The sequence below is a fragment of the Octopus bimaculoides genome, chromosome Z (genome assembly GCF_046866305.1).
Source record: "Octopus bimaculoides isolate indiv1 chromosome Z, ASM4686630v1, whole genome shotgun sequence".
Taxonomy (NCBI): domain Eukaryota; kingdom Metazoa; phylum Mollusca; class Cephalopoda; order Octopoda; family Octopodidae; genus Octopus; species Octopus bimaculoides.
In genome coordinates this window covers 20977952-20998464 of record NC_142944.1, presented here as the reverse complement: position 1 = coordinate 20998464, position 20513 = coordinate 20977952, and the positions used below count along the sequence as shown (strand labels likewise).

General features: G+C 38.2%; 1 protein-coding gene across 1 annotated transcript in view; it reads left to right on the top strand.

Moving 5' to 3' along the window:
* The window catches only part of LOC106870312 (uncharacterized), a 48072-nt gene that overhangs the window by 942 nt on the left and 26617 nt on the right, over window positions 1-20513 (top strand). The window contains exon 2 of the mRNA XM_014916334.3: window positions 19320-19439. Within this exon, the coding sequence (XP_014771820.1) occupies window positions 19320-19439 (120 nt within the window). The remainder of the gene's footprint in view (window positions 1-19319; window positions 19440-20513) is intronic.

Sequence of the window (20513 nt, the reverse complement as noted above, 5' to 3'; positions counted from 1 at the left end):
GCTGCATGGGGAAGGTAGGATTATCAGGGTTGGTTGTAATGTTCTTATTTTCCCTCTTATCTGCAAGGATGATCTTGTGCATGTCTTCAAGAGATGCCAGACTTCTCAGCGCCAAGAACAGACCACTGGTACTGGTCGATGTGATAGGTGCCAAAGTATTTCTTGAGAGTCTTTGTACCTCGTTTTGGTGCTCCTCTATCATGGTGACCAGAGGAGAGTTTACCATACAACATGATCTTGCGAAGTCTATGATATTCCATCCTGGTGACATGTCTTATCCGTATTCAGCATAACTGAGTTGCTTCGATGCTGGTGACTATTACCTGCTCTCGGACATCAATGCTAGTGACAAAATTACTTCAATGGATGGTGCAAAGGTGGTGCTAATGGTCCCTTTCTTCAAGTGGTCATTGTTCCAAACTTTTGTACAGTCTGCTGAATATGCTGTTTGTCTTGGCTAGTCTTTTATCAACTTGTTAATTTTCGCAACTTATGAGATGGTGCACTCTAGGTTGGTGAACTGGTTGGCTGTCTGTTGTTCAGTCTCCCTGATGATGATGCAAGGGAGTGGTATTCTTGCTATGGTGTGGGTTGATGAAGGACTTCTGTATTTTTGCACTATATTCTAGAGTCTCTGCAAAGTTGAGTTCTTTTGGTGAGATTTATCCACTCTTCATTTTGGATGTCATGGAATTTGCACTGGAGATTGTTGCAGACAATGTGGGAGGTTGTTTGCTTCCCAGGACAGCTTGGGTCTGCAAGGTGAGTCTGATGGGCAGATCTTTTCTTTACTCGTAGTTTCAGAATCTCTTAGTTATCTTTGTCAAACCAGTCCTTGTTCTTTTTTGTAGAGAAGCCCAATCCTTCAGAGGTTTGCATGATAGCAGCTTTTAGGTATTCCTAAAGTGCTTCAGAAGAGGGGTCTGAGGGACAACTGGGATCTTTGAGCTTTAGCAGGAGTTTTGTCTGGAAGTTAGCTTTCATTTTAACTGAATGTAGGATGCTGATCTTGAACTTCCACTTTGGAGCCTCAACTCTCTTGGCATTGAGTTTGTAGCAAACTGTCTGTTGGAGGAGAGTGTTGGTGATGGTTAATTGTTGCTTTGTACAAAACTCCATCAGAAGCCACCCATTTTTGTTGCAGTTCCCAACACCATACTAGCCCCAAACTCCTTTCTGGGCTTGTGAATCTTGGGCCACATTTGTATTGAAGTTACCAAGGATGGTGACCTTGTTGTCTGCTGGGTTACATTGGAGGAGGCTGTGCAAATCAGCATAGAACTTATCCTTTTTTTAAGGTCAGCTTGCAAAGTTGGGGTATACACACTGAAGAGACTGGTATGTTGCTTGTTTTGGATGGGAAGACATAGATATGATGCAGTCGGTGACCTGTTGGAAAGTCTTCTAGCTTGGAGGCAACAAAGTTTCTGTCTCTGAAGCTAATACCAGAGAAAAATCATTTATCTTGTGGCTTGCCACACTAGTAGCTACATCAAACCACATACCATCAAACCTCTACTGGCAGTGACTATCACACAACTGTTTCTCATTTGCCTGCAATAGTGGGCTCTGTTAAAAGCATCCAAGGTGCCAAGAGGTGGTGTATCTATGTGCATATGCATGTCTTCTTTTAAATTTTTTGGATCAGGTGAAGAAATGATAGTGATTTTAGGACAATGTTGTGAACTGATAATGATTATGTGTGGTCTTCACATGCCTCCCACGCTGGTGACATTCATGTGGTTAAAGTTCCTTTTCCTTGTTGCAATTTGATGGCCGCAAGAAAAATATGGGGGAAAGACCAAATTTCAGAGGGTTGACTTTCTGGAGATGAAGGATTATGGTGTATTAATTAATGCAGGGCCTGCAGAGTAACAAGAAAAACAAAGACTGATTAGTTAAGAATGCTTGAGTGTAAGTGATCTTAGACAAACCACTTATGAAGAGTTGAGATCAATGTAGTAACTGTAGGGAAGGCATAGAGAGAAGACACAACATGTATGTAGTCCTGAGATTGGAGTGTGTTGGTGGGTGACTTCATAACAAGTCTATTTTGGATGAAGTCTGGGATATGTGTGTGTGGGTGTAAGGGTGGGGGCAGGGGCAGCGACATGGTTCTAGGAGCTGAAATATTTTTGCCTCTGAAGGAGAAAGACAGTCTTTGCAACAGAGTTTTCACTATGTTGTGGAAAGCTGGGACAGATATTCAGGGATGGTAGGAGAAAAAGTGCAAAATATTTACTCTCAAACTAACAAGTTATTCAAATCATTGTGCTGCTTAATTACAAAACAATGGATCAATTTTGTTTAAGTAAAAGAAAATATTACACCTGTCATCAGATAAGCTTTTTCACAGTGTTTCATTTGTCAATCTAATCTATTTAATCAGAACACTAAGTCATATACATATCAACTGGTATATATATATATTTATATATATATATATATATATATATATATATATATATATATATATATATATATATATTATATATATATATATATATATATATGTGTGTGTGTGTGTGTGTGTTTGTATATATGTATGCTTGATAGTGACAATAAAGATTACTACTTAATTGATAAAGATATTTTCATTATCACTTGAACTTTAGAATAGAGGTATGCTTTGTATATAATACCTGCAAATCGTATAAATATAAACTGTGTATATTTATATATACTGGCAATGACCACGCTTGAATGTTGTTTTTCACATGCCACCGGCACATGTGCCAGTAGGCGATGCTGGCAATGATCACACTCGAATGGTGCTTTTTACATGCCACTGGCACGGGAACCAATCAGTGGCCCTGGCAACAATCATGCTCGGGTAGTGCTTTTAACGTTCCACTGGCACGAGTGCCAATCAGGCGGTACTGTCATCAGCCACATCAGCAATTTTGATTTCACTTGCCTCAACAGGTCTTCACAAGCAAAGTTTATTGTCCAGTGAATGAGGGGTACTCATAACTGGGCTGATTACACCCACTGGCATAGGCCACACTGGCATGGTCTCACTTGGCTTGTCAGGTCTTCTCAAGCTCAGCATATCTCCAAAGGTCTCGGTCACTAGTCATTGCCTCAGTAAGGCCCAATGTTCAAAGGTCGTTCTTCACCACCTCATCCCAGGTCTTCTTGGGTCTACCTCTTCCGCAGGTTCCCTCAACTGCTAGGGTATGACACAGTTGTCCTCATTCATATGTAACACATGACCATACCAGCACAGTCATCTCTCTTGCACACTACATTTGATGCTTCTTAAATCCAACTTTTCTCTCAAGATACTTTCACTCTGTCGAGTATGCACACTGACATTACACATCCAGCGGAGCATACTGGCTTCATTCCTTGCGAGCTTACGCATATCCTCAGTAGTCATAGCCCATGTTTCACTGCCATGTAGCATGGCTGTTCGTACACATGTGTCATACAGTCTACCTTTTACTCTGAGTAAGAGGCCCTTTCTCACCAGTAGAAGTAGGAGCTCTCTGAACTTTGCCCAGGCTATTCTTATTCTAGCAGCAACACTTTCAGACCATCCACCCCCCACTACTGACTTGGTCCCCTAGGTAATGGAAGCTATCAACTATTTGTAGTTTTTCTCCCTGAAATGTGACAGAAGCTGTTCTCTGCATATTTTCAGTGTTTATTGCCCCTGAGCATTTGCCACATACAAAAACTATCTTCCCAGTTAGCCTTCCTTTGATATTGCTGCACCTCTTATGTGTCCATAGCTTACACTGAGTACATCTTATGGAGTTTCTACCTACGCCTTTTCTACACATCGAGCAGGGCCATCTATCTGAAGGGATTTGTGGTTTGTGTGCCTTCCTACTTATTAAGACTTTGGTTTTAGCTTGGTTGACTCTAAGGCCCTTCGATTCTAATCCTTGCTTCCACACATCAAAATTTTCCTCTTGTTCTGATAGTGACTCGGCAATAAGAGCAAGGTCATCAGCATAGAGGAGCTCCCAGGGGCATCCTGTCTTGAATTCCTCTGTTATTGCCTGGAGGACTAAGATAAATAGGAGGGGGCTGATGACTGAACCTTGGTGGATCCCTACATCTACCTGGAATTCTTCACTACTTGTTGCCAACCCTCACCTTACTGACAGCATCCCTGTACATGGCTGGCACAGCTCTCACTAACCATTCATCTATCCCTAGTTTCCTCATTGACCACCAGATAAGGGATCGGGGGACCCTGTCAAAGGCTTTCTCCATATCAACGAAAGCCAGGTACTGAGGTTTATCTTTGGCTAGGTATTTCTCGTGCAGCTGTCTTACCAGAAATATAGCACTTTGGTATAGTTTCTAAAGGTGGATGTTTTCCTAATGCCATCTACTTTACATAGTGTACTGGGTGATTTTGTATCTGGCACCTACACTAGTGAGGTTACCATGAGCTTACATGACTAATACTTGTTTCAGTAGAGAGGGAGGCAGCTTTATGCTGGGTGATGAAAAGTTAGGCTATAAAGAAAGGAGCAGAATAGGTTTCTTGCTGTAGAAGAGATACATGAGTGCTCTTGTTGTACAAGAGTGGGCAGGAGTAATTTGTGTGCAGCTGGAAAAAGAGACAAAGATATTAATGACAAGATGTCAGGATGGGTTTTGGAGGTAGAACACAAAGAGGAGTAAAGTTTTGTGAGAGTGAGGGATGGTAGTATGAGAATATACTGAATGCTGAATAATGGTTGAAGTGGGGAGGATTGATGATAAATATGAGTTGGATGGAAGGTAGGGAGAGTAGGTAGTGACCAGAGATTGGGCTGGATTGAGGGGTGAATGTTGTGAATAGCAGAGCAGTGATCTGTGATACAGGTCATTTGTGGAAAAGGTTCAGGAGAGTAGGCGCTGACTGACTGTATAGAAATGGTGAAGAGCAACAGAATAGTAATAATAGAAAGATGAGGACAATGATAATGTGTGGGTAGGTAGGTTGCAAGAGTGTGAGTTGTGGTGCAGATATAGTACATGGGAAGAGTAACAGATGTATGGTGATATGAGCAAGTGTTGGAGAGGAATCATGGGGATAGTGAGAGACATAGTGATAAGATCATCTCAACAGGAGGTGATGTGGTGGAAAGAGAAAGAGAGATAAAGGTAGTGGAGTGATCAATGTAAAATGTGGTTGGAGAGGGACAGTGTTAGGAATGAAGGATGGATGTCAAGTAAAGTGGTTTTAGGTATAGAGAAAGGTAACTGGTATCACAGAAAAGATTATAAAAATATGGCAGCAGTATACTGCAGTTAGTCAAGTGATGGAGAAATCACTGATAGAAAAATATGAGGATGGAATGGCAGGGTTGGTGAGGATTTTAAACAAAGAGTCTCAATTGTATATATAGACATGCTTCCAGAACCCCAATTTTACCTAGTTTCAAGGGGCAAGGCTCTCATGCTCTATTTATCACCCATTGACCAAGTTCTTTATACAGCTGTCCTCATCCATATGTATCACATGACCAGACCAGTACAGTCTCTTACACACTATTTCTGATTCTTCTTATGTCTAATTTTTCTCTTAACACATTTGTACTTTATCGTTTATGCACACTGATGTTGTACGTCCAGCAGATCATACTAGCTTCATTCGAGGCCTATGTCTCACTACCATGTAGCCCTGCAGTTTGTAAACAAACATCACTCTGAAAGAAAGTCCTTTTGTTACCACCAGAGGTAATAGCACTCTGAACTTCTCTAGCCAGTTCTTATTCTAGCTACTATACTTTCAGAGCATCCTCCCCCACTGATAATTAAGTCACCTAGGTAACAGAAACTATCTACTACCTCAAAGGATCCTCCTGGGCATTTGAGAAAATCCATTTTCCATATGTCCTTAGTATTCATTGTTACGGTGCATTTGCCATATACAAAGTCAATATTCTCTGTTAACCTGTCTTTGATACCACTGTACTTCTAGTGTGTCCACAGTTTGCTTTGGGTATACTGCAAAATTTCTACTTACTCTTTTTCAATGAAGCAAGCAAAGCTATTTACCTGAAAAGAGTAAAATCTTGCTTTCCTACTTACAAGAACTTTGGTCTTTGCTAAGTTCATTTTCAGGCCCTTTGATTCTAGGTTTTTCTTCCGTATCTGGAATTGCTGGATTTAGCTATAAGAACAAAGTCTTCAGTTCCCAATGACAACCAGTCTTAACCCTTTTGTTTCCATATTTATTTTGAGATGCTGTGTGTTTTTTTTTTCAATTAATTTTAAATATAACAAAGAATTTTAATAAAATAACTTAGTTATTATTAAGCTAGTGTTAGGAACATAAATTGTGACTAAGGTTTGGTGGAAGATTTTTATTCAAAACTTATGAAAACAAGACATTTGTACTAGAGAGCCAGAGGTGGTTTCAGCCAGGTTGGTATCAAAAGGGTTAAACTCTTGTTATGGCCTGAAGGACTATGATAAAAGGAGGTGGGCCTGAGAACCAAGCCCTTATGAACTTCTACTTGCATATCAAACTCATAGTTGTACTCATTGTTAATCCTCATCTTACTAACAGCACCTCAATACTCTCACAAGCCATTTGTGTACTCCTAGCTTCCTCAGTGACAACCAGATCAGAGTGAGGGACTCTGTCAAAGACTTTCTCCGGGTTGAGGAATATTAAGTACAGTGGTTTACTTTTAACCAAGAACTTCTGCAGAAGAGGGCATCGCAAATACTTTTCCTGGCACAAAACCAAGTTGCATCAAATAACTTTTACGTTGTGCTCAACTAACACATATGATTGTATTGTGCTTAATTAGCTTATCATGTTCTCGTTTTGCTCAGTTAACTCACAAAATCATAAATAATACTTAAATTGCTCTTCACTGCTGATTTCCATGTATTCCATACACCTTCACATTATCATCACATCTTTTATTTATGTATTCTTGTATACTTTAGTTAAACTTTAGTGTTTGATGTTTACAGTGCACTTTCCTTCCTAAACTAATTAGGCCAGTAGAATATTAGAATTAGGTCATTAGAACAACAATTAATTAGAATCAAATAACTACTTTATCTAAACAGTTTATAGTCTTTGTCCTTTAAATGGTTGTACTTTATACTTTAGTTATTGTTGTTGCTTGGTTGATTCCTCATCAGTTTTGATTGAGTAGACTTATGATGAAAGCTATCCTAACCACAATCATCCCATCTTTTTATATATCACTGGATTAAATTATCCACTGTATCCTGCTTTATTTAAGATGGTAGGTTGTAATTTTAGGGAGATTTTGCTGCCATTTGTAGCAGGTCAAGCAGCCCTATATAGGCATTCCCATTGAAACTCCATCATGCAATTGTCATCCATTTATATGGAAAATCTGAAATCTTAATCCTTCAATCAACCTATTTGTGATTTTACTGTACTGTTTTCACATCTTTTGGTTTAGTTTCCAGTATATGATTCCTGTTTTTTTTTTTTTCTCTGACACTGAAAAATATAGCTAATACATTAGTTTTGTTACCAGTAATTCTTTCTTCAGTTTTGATTCTGTTCATGTGTAGGCTCTGTCTTGTGTTTATAAGCTCTGTCTTGTGTTTAGCTATAAACATTTTGATATAAGCTTTCATTCCTCTGATGGCCTATAAACTCTTTGATATAAACTCTTATCTGTGTTCACCTATACACTTTTTGTTTAAAACTAAATTTTCCTATTCACTAATCATCTTGTTAATTGTTGTGGAAGGATCCTGACCACCCCCACGTGACTGAAAGTAGACTAATGCATTTCAATAAAATAAATAAAAACTGTGAACTGTCAGTAGTTGATAAATTGTAATTGTTATGTCTAACTCTTAGATTTGTTCTACAATAGTTCTGTCTTCTAGAAAAAGAGAATTCTATTAGTTTTTCTTCTACTGTAGCCCTTCCTCTCACCACTAGCCATCCACTCCACCTCCTCAGTTGAAGGGGCTTTTATTCTCAAGGGCTATATGGCTTCTTCATCAATGCTGGTACTATGGGAAAAAAAAAAAAGCTTGCATACTCTTTGTAAAGTGGTTGGTGTTAGAAATGGCATCCAGTCATAGAAATCATGCCAAAGCAGACATTGAAGCACAATGCAGTCTTTGGATTTGTTGAATCTTGTCAAACCATACAATCCATGCCAGCATGGAATATGGACATTAAATGATGATAATGGTGATGATAAAGATGATTTATTCCTAAATCTATGTCATCATGTGATTTTATTCAGGGCACATACAGACATGTAAACCATCTTTGAGAACATGTAGTTTTAATGGTACCTTAGTGAATGAAATCCTACTAGATTGAAAACATAGTTTTCCAGCTTTAACATTTATGTTTTCTTTTGGGGTTAGAACTTCAAAATTAATTTAGGTCATTGTTGAATTGTATATATACTGTTTGATTAATTCATCTACTTTGGTGTGTTATGTGGTCTATATGAACTAGTCTTTCACATTTTCAGAACTTATTAATCAATCAACAAATCCCTGTGAAGTAATTTCTGTTGTAATATAAATCAATAGTAACACATAAGATACTTTCCATTGCTAACATAATTCTATAATTGAACTAATTAATATTTCCAGGCTTGTTTATTTAGTTTATCAAATTATGTGATCTTTGTACAAAACAAACGTGTATTTTAAAACTTACTGAGTCAATAATGTGATCCTTTGCTTATCAGATTTCTAACTGATAACCTAATTTCAATATGAATTCTCAAAAGCTGGAATTTTTCTTTTTTTTTAATATTCATTGTTTTTAAGATTATCGCTGTCAACAGTTGGGAGCATTTTCAATTACAACTTGGAGTGACAGAAGTATCCTCTTTCATTTCTCCTGTGTTCCTTCACTTTCATGTCATTGTTATGTCAGTTGACTTTAGTGTCATGATGACAGACATCGAAGAAATCGAGATAGTTGGAATTGTATTGAAGAAACATGAGGTGATAATAAAAGCAAGCATTAACCAGGTCATGTCATAGGACTTGCTACTCAGCTCTTGGAGAATGCAAGTCCATGCCAGCCATCACTATAACCATTAGCCTGATAGTCCTGTTAAGGTACTTGGGGTATGGTCTGGTCTGGAATTCATGGTGAATATGAACTTGGGATGAAATTACTCACAAGATGATCACCCTCACTCACAAATGGATTCAGAGGGAGTTATTTGTAACAGATGGGGGCAGATATGGTGAATATATATGAGAGGACGTCAAAAATTATCTGCACTTTTGCCATAACATATCTTTATTACTGTCACACTGCCTTCTGCGTATGCGTGCTTTTAAGTGGTACTATTGTGGTCATGTGATCAAAGTTTGTGCCATTTTTCTTTCTGGCTTTACAGTGTAAGCATGGCCTCTCCACTAGTGATATGCACCAAAGAAGAACAAAGAGCAGTGTCCTGATTTCTCTGGTTGGAAGGTGTGTCCGGTGCTGAAATTCATCAGAGGCTTTCAGCACAATTTGGGGACAGTGCACTATTGTGTAGAAGTGTGTTTGAGTGGATCAAGAAGTTTAAAAGTGGCCAGACAAGCAGGACGCCTGTCAACCGCCATCACTGATGAGAAGCTTCAGCAAGCTCGAGGGATGGTAATGGTGAACCAGTTCACTGTTGCCATCTTGACTTCCTCTCATATATCTCCTCCATCATTTATCACTGCCTAATTTTCATTTGAATAGCATAGACCATCTGCACTAACTTGTGGAAAGGATGGATTCTGTTGGTTAGAAGGTCCAGTAGCTGGCAGAAACATTAGCACACTGGGCGAAATGCTTAGCAGTATTTCGTCTGCCGTTACGTTCTACGTTCAAATTCCGCCGAGGTCGACTTTGCCTTTCATCCTTTCGGGGTCGATAAATTAAGTACCAGTTACGCACTGGGGTCGATGTAATCGATTTAATCCCTTTGTTTGTCCCCTCTATGTTTAGTCCCTTGTGGGCAATAAAGAAATAAGAAGGTCCAGTAGCTGACTACATCCTTTTACATGGTGGGCATGGCAGGCTAGATGTGAAAATATGCAGTGAAGCATGAGGTATCTGCAGAGACTCCTGGATAGTGATAAAGTGTGGTTGTCACTTGTTAGTTTCCTTGCAGCTTATCTCTTTGACTGAGCCATAATCCCAAGATGCTAAGTTGTAAGACTGAAACCAGGACATCATGGTAGCAGAAGCAATTTTCTTAACCATGCATATTTTATCTACCTTGTCTGTTGTTTGTTTCTCTCTGTCTCTGCCAAGACTAACCTCACCTGTGCTAGTGCCACGTAAAGAGCACGAAGTCCACTCTACTGAGTGCTTGGTGTTATGAAGAGTATTCAACTATAAAAATCCTGCTAAAACAGTCACAGAAGTCTGGTGCAGGCTTCTGTCTGGCTGACTCCTGTCAAACCATCCTACCTGTATCAGCAAGGAATCGGACATTAAATGGTGATGATGATATATAGTTCAAATTTATAGAAAAACAAAAGATGAAGACAGGTATAGGAACAACAAGAAGGGGTATTAGTTTAACACTTGGGGAAAAATGGAAATGTCTTTTATGTTCCAAGCCTACGCCTTTTGACAGAAAGGAATAAGAGGAAAAACGGAGAGAGAAAATGAAGATCTTGGGTCCAAGAGAGTAGGAAGTTCAATCGTGTGTGTGCGTGTATGTATACTAGTGTGTATACTATATGTGTGTATATATATATATGTGTATGTGTGTATATATGTATGTGTGTATATATGTATATGTGTGTGTATGTATATTTGTATATATGTGTGTGTGGATTTGTGTGGATGTATATGTGTGTGTGTGTGTGTATATATATATGTGTGTGTGTGTATGTATGTGTTTGTATATGTATATATATTCATGTGTGAATGTGTGTCTGTGTGTGTGTGTATATATATATATATATATATATATATATATATATATATATACATACATGTGTATAATTGTGTGTGTGTATGTATTTGTGTATATACAATTGTCATCTGCCAAACAGCCAATTTCTCCCATACCACATCAGTCAGTTCAAGGTTATTATAGCAGAAGCCACTTGTCTGCAGTGTCACACAGTGGGGCCAACCCCCAAACCACATGACTGCAGTGTGAACTTCTTAACAACACAGCTATGGCTGTACATCTGCTAACCTATTCTGCTGTAGTTAACATTTCTGTAATACCATAAAAGATATTTTCAGTCTCTCAGTGTTGAATCTTGTTGTCCTCAGCCAATTCTGAGTTTTGCTTTCTTTATCCTCATACACCTTGTTCTGTCTTGTCAAATATTGGCTAGTGAGAGTTGTTTTTTGTTTTTTTCTTAAGGAAGCCTTACAATGACATTTTCTAATCCTATTTTCAATTTAGTATTTTTTTTTTTTATCATTCTTTAAAATAGTCTCAGCTCTTTCTTGAAGTTTGTTTTATATTTGTTGGCTTCCTTGAAGATAGAAAACAGACTTTTGCCGACTTCATTCTTTGTTGCTTTGTTGGTATATATATTTTAGTACTCAAACAGTGGGTATTTATAATGATTTGCTAGCTGCAGAAAATTCCTGTCTTTCTAGATAGTAGTAAATATAATAATCCTTTTGTTGGCTTTTGGCTAGTGTATTTTCTTCTTTCCTGTCTAGTTATAGCACAAATTTGCTTAGCTTAGAGTTAAAAGAAAATTATTGATTCCTAACACTAGTACAAGATTTTATTTTTGTAGTGAGATTGTTTACATTGATTCCCGGTTCCTTCATTGATTCCTATAGTTCTAGACATGGTTATGAATTCAGCCAGTGGTTTTTCTAGTCCCCTCAGACTGGTTAACCATGTATCTCCTCTACAGCAACACATCTGTTACTGGCCTCAGTCTTGATCACTCCTTCTCTCTCTCTCTCTCTCTCTCTCTCTCTCTCACCATGTATCTCTTCTACAGCAAGACGGCTGTCTCTGTCTCTCTGTCACACTCAAACCTTTCATCATCTGGTACAATATTGCCTCCCCCAATGTCACATCCCCTCTTAAAGGATCTTTGTCTTGCAAGTTACTTGGTGACCCTGCCACTGCTGGTGTCACGTAAAAAGCATCCAATCCACACTGTAAAGTGGTTGTAAAAGTCATGCCAAAACAGACTGCAAAGCATGATGCAGTCTTCTGCCTAACCAGCTCCTGTCAAAGCATCCAACCCATGCCAGCATGGAAAGTTGACATTAAATGATGATGATGATATATATATACACACATACATACACACAAGATTCTTTGTTTCCATCTACCAAATCCATACAAAAATTTGGTTGATCCAAGACATTTGCCCAAGGTGTTGCACAGTGGGACTGAACCCAGAACCATGTGGTTGGGAAGTAAACTTCTTATCACACAGCTATGCCTGTTGAAATTTTGAATCTATAGGGTACCTAGTTTGACCCCAGGTGGTTGGTGCCCTGCTGGGGCATTTATATTTCTGGTATGCTGGAAATGCAGGAAGACATGGATGGAAGTACTGAAGAACAACCTCAGGAAGCTGAACCTTTCAGGCAAGATGACAAAGGACTGTACTCAGGAAGATCTGTACCTCACAGCAGAAGTGTTAAGATTGATCCTGCTAGTGGGGTAACACACTTGTGGATGTGCCATTTAAAAGTGCCTGTGTGGTGTCACGTAAAAGTGCCTGTGTGGTGTCACGTAAAAGTACCTGTGCAGTGTCATGTAAAAGCACCTGTATGGTGCCACGTAAAAGTGACCATGCAGCACCATGTAAAGGCATCCATGTAAAAGTGCCCACTCTGTAAAGTGGTTGGCATTAGGAAGGGCACCCACCTGTAGAAACCATGCCAAATCAGACAAGTCTGGTGCAGCGGCCCCCCCCCTCCCCCAGCTTTGCCAATTCTGGTCAAACTGACTAATCCATGCCAGCATGGAAAACAGATCTTAAACGACAATGATGACTTGTTTTCACATACCACATTCTATACATGCAATTTCTGTAATCTGTCTTCTGAGTCCCACCATTCTTTGCCCTTGTGGCGAATAAATTAGGGTGGCAGCTTGGAAGAATTGTTGGGGTATTGGAAGAAATGCTTTGCTGTATTTCTTCTGGTTCTTTAGGTTTAAGTTCAAACCCTGCTGAATTCAGTTTTGCCTTTCATCTCTCTGGTGTCAATAAAATAAGTATTGATGAAGTACTGAAGTCAGTGTTATCAAGTAACTCTTCCTCTCAAAATTGGTGACATTGTGTCTCTAAATCAGAAATCAAGATTGGTAGATTAACAGAATCGGTACAGCATTGGACTCTGTGATATTTGCACTGATTCTGAGTTTAAATTCCTCCAAGGTCAGCTTTGCCTTTCAGTCTTTTCATCATTATCATCATTCTTTAACATCCGTTTTCTATACTGGCATGGTTTTGACTGTAGCTGGCAAGCTGGAGAGCTGCACCAGGTTCCTGTCTGATTTGGCTTGGTTTCTACTGCTGGATGCTTTTAACATGACATCAGCATGAGCGATTTTACATGATACCGGCACAGGATTTTTTGCAGGCCAATCCACTTCACCAGGGGATGCAACCTTCATCATCCTTCGACCAACTTATGATTGGTCAGAACTCCATTGACAATCCCCTTCCACACTACACAGTCCTGCATTACTGTGTTCAGATCTCTCATATCCAGCCCTGAGTCCCGAGATATAGTATCTGGAAATGTTAGTTGTCTGGAGAAAACACTTCCAGATGGATGCCGTAGAAGCAGGGATGAGATAACCTCCTTATCTGTTTGATGACAGTGGCCAGCAAATTGTAGGCATTTTTGCTTTAGCCTGAGGGATATTGGTTCTTTGTTGCCTTGTCCAAAAGGTTCAGTGTTCTGAGGTCATCCTTCAGTACTCTGTCCCTTGTCTTCTTGAATCTCCCTCTTCCACAAGTTCCATCCACTTTGAGTGAATGGCACTTCTTTTTGGACATCTCCTGTCTAAACCAACACAGTCTTCTCTCTTGCATACTGCATTTAATTCCTCTTATGCCTAACTTCTCTCTTAATACACAAGCACATTGTTGCACTGGAGTCAGTAGAATCAATTAACCCCCTTCCCTTGAAATTGCTGTCCCTGTACCTAAATTAGAAACTGTTATTGTTATTGCTGCTGCTTAGGTGGTGAGCTGGCAGGATCATTAGCAAGTCAGACAAAATGCTTATTGGCATTTTGTCTGTCTTCATGTTATAAATAAGGCAATTTTTTTTTTTTGCCAAAAAGCTAAAATTCATAAAAACATTCGTTTCAAGGTTAAAACTAAAGATAAAACATTTTTTTATGATTAATCATTGTAATTAATTTTTAAAGTTAATAAAATTAAAATTGTGCAATAAAGTTAAAAAATAAAGATAAAATAAAGTTAAAAATCAAAATTTCAATAAAAAGTATTTAAAAAAAAAATTAGATATTGAAAAGAGTAAATAAATTCATTGACATATATTTCTGCTTGTGTTTAGTAGAATTGTTGTATTGGACTACCCCTTTGGAGTTATTTTTAGCACTCCTTATAGCTTGTCCTATGCTTTGATGTTGAAAATTATTTGACATTATGTGTGTCCTGTCATTTGAATACAAACAAAAGTCTTGCATGTCTGTATAGTTTTTCTGTAAGACAAATTTCCAATTTCGAGGTACAGTAATGCCTTGATACACAAGTTAATTTCCTCCCGGAGACCACTCGTAAAGTGAAGACTCATAAAGAAGAACAGTAATTTCCCATAGTAGCAATGTTATAAATTGTAATTTGCCCCCCCCCCCCATATTTTACCTATAAAATTTATAATACTCGTAAATAAACGGTAATAAAACAACAGTAGAATGTAAGGAATATTTTATGTAAAGTGAAAAAAATGTCAAGATCATTTATAATAAAAACTTATTATTATTGTAATTGTTTTCTAAATCACTTTCACTTGCATTAGACTTGCGCACACCATCACTTGCAAACACGATTGCTGAGTCATAAGCACTCATAGATGAACTTGTAGATTTCTTTTTAAAAAACAAGTCTAGAGTTTTTTTTGCTTAGAAGAAGCTTTTTTTTTTATGCTCTCTATAAATTTCTCAGTAACACGCAGAAGCATTTATTATGATAGTAGACACTTTTGATCTTTGTTCAAAATTTGGATCTTGTGCTTGAAAAATAAAACTCATGAGCCCGTGTTCTCATAATGCAGGTCCTTATAAAGTGAGGTATTACTGTACTTTTACTAATGAGGTTTAAAAAGTATGAAAACAATAGTTGTTTGTTTGTTCCTTCTTGAGCTATGCCTGGCTCATAAGGGCCAGCTCTCTGGTTTCATTGGCATATAGGTTCTCCACCTGGATGGGACACTGGTCTGTCACAGGTGAGCTGCTAGTTGCAACAGGAAAGAGTAAGAGAAAGTTGTGGTGAAAGAGTCAGCAGAATCAACAATTTTTAAGGTTGAAAAAGAATTGTCCTGGTTATGAGTTCAAATGCCGTTGAGGTCAGCTTTGCCTTTCATCCTTTTTTTTTTTTTGGAGGTGGTGGTGGTGGAGGATGAAATAGGTACCAGTTAAGTACTGGGGTTATTATCATTGACTAGTCCCCTTGCTCAAAATTTCAGGCCTTATGCTTCTAGTAGTTGTTTGTTCCTTCTTGAGCCATGCCTGGCTCATAAGGGCCGTTTTCCCAGTTTCTTTGGCTTATCGGTTCTCCACCAGTTTGTCACAGGTGAGCTGCTAGAATGCAGGACGAAAGAGTGAGAGAAAGTTGTGGCAAAAGAGTCAGCAGAAGTTTGCTATTACCTTCTGCTGGAGCCACGTGGAGCCTAGGTGTTTTGCTCATAAACATACATATTGCCTGGTCTGAGATTCGAACCCACAATCCCTCAACTGCGAGTCCGCTGCTCTAAGCACTAGGCCATGTGCTTCCACATGCTTATAGTAGAGAGCATTATTATTGCTCTCTACGATATAAGGTAGTGAACTGGCAGAATCATTAGCATGCCAAATAAAATGATTGGTAGCATTTCATCCTTCTGTACTTTCTGCAAAAGTTAACTTTGCCTTTCATCCTTTTGAGGATCAATAAAATAATTATCATTTGAGTCCTGGGGGTCAATATAATCAGTAAGCCCTATCCCATCAAAAGAAAAAAAAATCGGGTTTTATGTCTATAATACAAAGGTGGACTAAAATGCTTATAGGTTGATTATGAAGGAGTGATGCTATAGCTGTAGAAGCTTGCATGCATTAATTTCAACTCTTCTTATTAATAACTGCATTGTTTCTTTCCAAGTAAACTGACATCTGACTGTTTAAAGAAGACTTCAAAATTAACTGGTATTGACTTCTCTTGTAAATGGACAAGGTGCAAATGGAATGTGGTGTTATCAAGTATCTGCAGAAAAAAGGTTTAGCCCCAAAGGACATTCATGCTGACAGGGTTGATACATTAAGGGATGATGCTCCAGCTTTATCAACTATGAAAAAGTAGGCAGATAAATTTAGAAGAGAAAATGAGTCTTGAAGATGACCCAAGGTCTTGACATTCTGTGACTGCCACACACTGAGGAAAACATTGATCATGTTCACCACATGGTGATAGATGACAGGTGATTGACTGTAAATCGAATAGCCATTGCTATTAACATATCCTGTGAGAGAGTTATGAAGTTGATATGATGACGGTTTCTGCTCAGTCTTTTGACATTGATCAAAAGCACACCAAGCTGATCACTTCACAGGAAAATCTGATATTGTGTCAGGCTGATTCAGCTGAACATTTCCTAACCCAGGATGAGTTCATCACTTTGAGCCAGAGATAAAGAGACATTCCATGCAGTGGAAAAACTCCTCCTCACCTGCTCCAGAGAAGACCAAGGTTGTTTCATATGCAGGAAAAATGATGGCCTCAGTTTTTTGTGATGCAAAAGGCATTGTGTTTATTAACTATCTTCAGAAGTGTCAAACCCTCACTGGAGAGTACTATGCCAACTTGCTGAGACAGTTATGAAAGGCTATCAAGACTAAACACCCAGGAAAACTGATGAAAAAAGTTTTGTTTCATTAGGACGATACTCCAGCTCACAAATTTTTGATTTCAATGTCTGCTGTGCATGACTCTGGCTTTGAACTGGTTGATCAGCCTCCCTATTCTCCTGATTCAGCTCCACTTAACTTTTATCTGTTCCTCAGTGTGAAAAAGCATTTGGCTGGGAACCAGCATTGCAATGATGATGATGATGTGCTATCTACTGTTGATTTTCTTTGAGCAACAGGATGAAAGCTTCTTCACCAATGGGATCCAAGCACTGCAACACTGATGGATGAAGTGTGTGGACCACAAGGAGGACAATGTTGAAAAATAAACCTCATTTGGTTACTTTCCATGAGAGTATGTTGGTCAACTTATGAACTTTTCAGCTGACACTCGTAGAAAGGATTATTGTTGTTGCTATTTCAACTCGTGTTATTATATACTCTTTACTCTTTTACTTGTTTCAGTCATTTGACTGTGGCCATGCTGGAGCACTGCCTGTAGTCAAGCAAATCGACCCCAGGACTTATTCTTTGTAAGCCTAGTACTTATTCTATCGGTCTCTTTTGTTGAACCGCTAAGTTGTGGGGACGTAAATACACCAGCATCGGTTGTCAAGCAATGTTGGGGGGACAAACACAGACACATAAACACACACACACACACACACACATATGTATATATACATATATAAGACAGACTTCTTTCAGTTTCCGTCTGCCAAATCCACTCACAAGGCTTTGGTCGGCCTGAGGCTGTAGTAGAAGACACTTGCCCAAGGTGCCACGGAGTGGGACTGAATCTAGAACCATGTGGTCAGTAAGCAAGCTACCACACAGCCACTCCTGCACCTATATAATTAACAAAGCAAAGGTGTTTAAAAATGTAATTTGATAATTTGGCTTTAACAGGCCTTTGTCTTGAACATAAAAATGTGAAATTGGTAATAAACTGTAAATGACACCAAATTCATAATGATACATATAATTAAAGACTGACAGCATAGCTGGGATATTTTGGCCACAATGGTTTTAAAAAATTCAGTAAATTGTTGACAGTAGAAAAGTTCATGGTGATTGATTGCCAAGTTATGGTTGCATTTTACGTATGAGAAAGTGCTTGAAATCAGCAGCTTGGTATGTTGAAGGATACCATAAGTTATGGTTGTTTCTTTTTTTTGGGGGTTTTTTTTTTGTAACATATGCATTAAAGTAACAATATTTGTTATTGCATCAAATTCTGCTGAGGTTGACTTTGCCTTTCATCCTTTCGGGGTCGATAAATAAGTACCAGTTGTGTATTGGGGTTGAGCTAATCGACTGTCCCCCCATCCCCAAAAATTTTGGGCCTTGTGCCTAGAGTAGAAAAGAATATTTGTTATGTGTCTGAGGTCACAGAGTAACAATCACCACAATCTTTTTGACTTGCAACAAGTTATTACATGATTTTAATAATTGTAGTTATTTTCATAATCATTCCTCACAGTAATAATATCCCTCTGTGTGAATGTCTGCTGCTATTGTTTATGACTTTCATTATGTATTTTTGTTTTTCAGGGAGGTGCATAGCTTAGTGGTTAGGGTGTTGGCTTTATCATCATAAGAATGTGGTTCTGATTCCTGGACTGCAAAAAACACTTCATTTCATGTTCCTCCATCCACTCAACTAGTAAAAGTTATTAAATCTTGTGATGGACTAGTGTCCCATCCAGGGAGGAGTAGGCCAGAGAAACTGGGAAACCAGCCATATGAGTTTTTATTGAGTGATGTGGATTATCCATAACCATTACTTATTCAGGGAAATTTTTCAAGTCATGCAAGCTTTTAAAGGAATGTTGGGCTGTCCTTTTAAGTTATCGAAACTATAAAGTTGTTAATACTTCCAATATTAATTGAAAAAAAAAACAATGTAAATAGTAGAGGAGTGTTGGTAGTTTGCTTGAGACATAACAATAATATAGAATTTTATAGCAACAAAGAATAAAATATTGATGGCACTTTTAGTAATATTTTTAAACTATTTCTTGTTGTGGTTAGGTATGTTACTCGAAATATAAGGAATCAATGAATTATATAGTTTTTCATATTGTAAGAAGCTTTCCTTAAAATTCAATTTCATGTAAATAATTTTCTTTTTTTTCTTTTTTCTTTCTTTTTGTTATTTGATAAATTATTTTTATTTGAGGAAGAAATTATAAGGACTATAATTAAAGATCTTCTCCAAAACATAATTATAGTTTGTGACTGCTTTTTTAAAATTGAATGTAATTGTATCTTGTTTTTTTTTTGCGGGGCTGTAAAACAAGACTGTATCTTTTTCAGGTCTGTAAAATATCGTAAAAAGGCAACATTAACATTAGCTCCTACTCTGCTTCAACCAAGTTCTCACCTAGCGGATTTAGCATGTTATGCTGGTGTCAAAATGAGTCCAAAAATTTTCCAGTAAGTCTTATTTTCTCTTTTCCCAACATATTTTTATTCCTAATTTGGCATTGTTAGACATTTAACCCTTTGGCATTTGGATTATTCTGTCAAATGGAATGCTTATTTATTCATATTGCTTTCAGTTAATCATGTCTTGACTCGTAGCTTTGAGATTTCAATTGTGTGTCTGCTTATTTTTAGAGTAACATTGTAGGGTAGGTATGAGAGGCAGGATCTGGTTGGTTTGAACATAAAACAGGTAGAATATTTAGGCCAGATATGGCCAGTTTAAATGCTAAAGGGTTAATTTTGACAGTTTATTCTGTATCACTGAAATGTATTTGTGCTGCAATACACAAAAATATCGAGTGAAGTTGTTGCCAGTGCCGCTGGACTGGCTCCTGTGCAGGTGGCACGTAAAATACACCTTTTTGAGTGTGGCCGTTGCCAGTACCGCCTGACTGGCCCTCGTGCCGGTGGTACGTAAAAGCACCCACACCACTCTCGGAGTGGTTGGCGTTAGGAAGGGCATCCAGCTGTAGAAACTCTGCCATATCTGATTGGAGCCTGGTGCAGCCTTCTGGCTTGTCAGCCCTCAGTCAAATCGTCCAACCCATGCTAGCATGGAAAGCGGACATTAAACGATGATGACGACGATGATGATGATGATGACGATGATGATGACAACGATGATGATGATGATGATCATCATCATCACTTCATCATGAAGATGAAACTGAAATTGTTCTGTTCTAAACAAAATGCAAGTAAGTTTATAAAAATATGAAAAAAACTCTGACTGAAAAAGATAATTGAGAACACAGTCATGTTTTAAATAAAACATCTTTCTTTCTCCCCTCTATTTCTCTCTCTTTCTCTCTTTATATATATATATATATATATATATATATATGCATGTGTATGTGTTTGTTTGCATGCGCATGTATAATTTAGACCACTGTTTCTCAACCATTTTCTTTCCCTGTGGACCCCTTTGACTCTTATTTTACTCTACTGGACCCTCTTAACCATTTGATGTTTAAAAGAATCATATAACTTTTTAATAATTAAGTATTATTAGGCATCATCTAA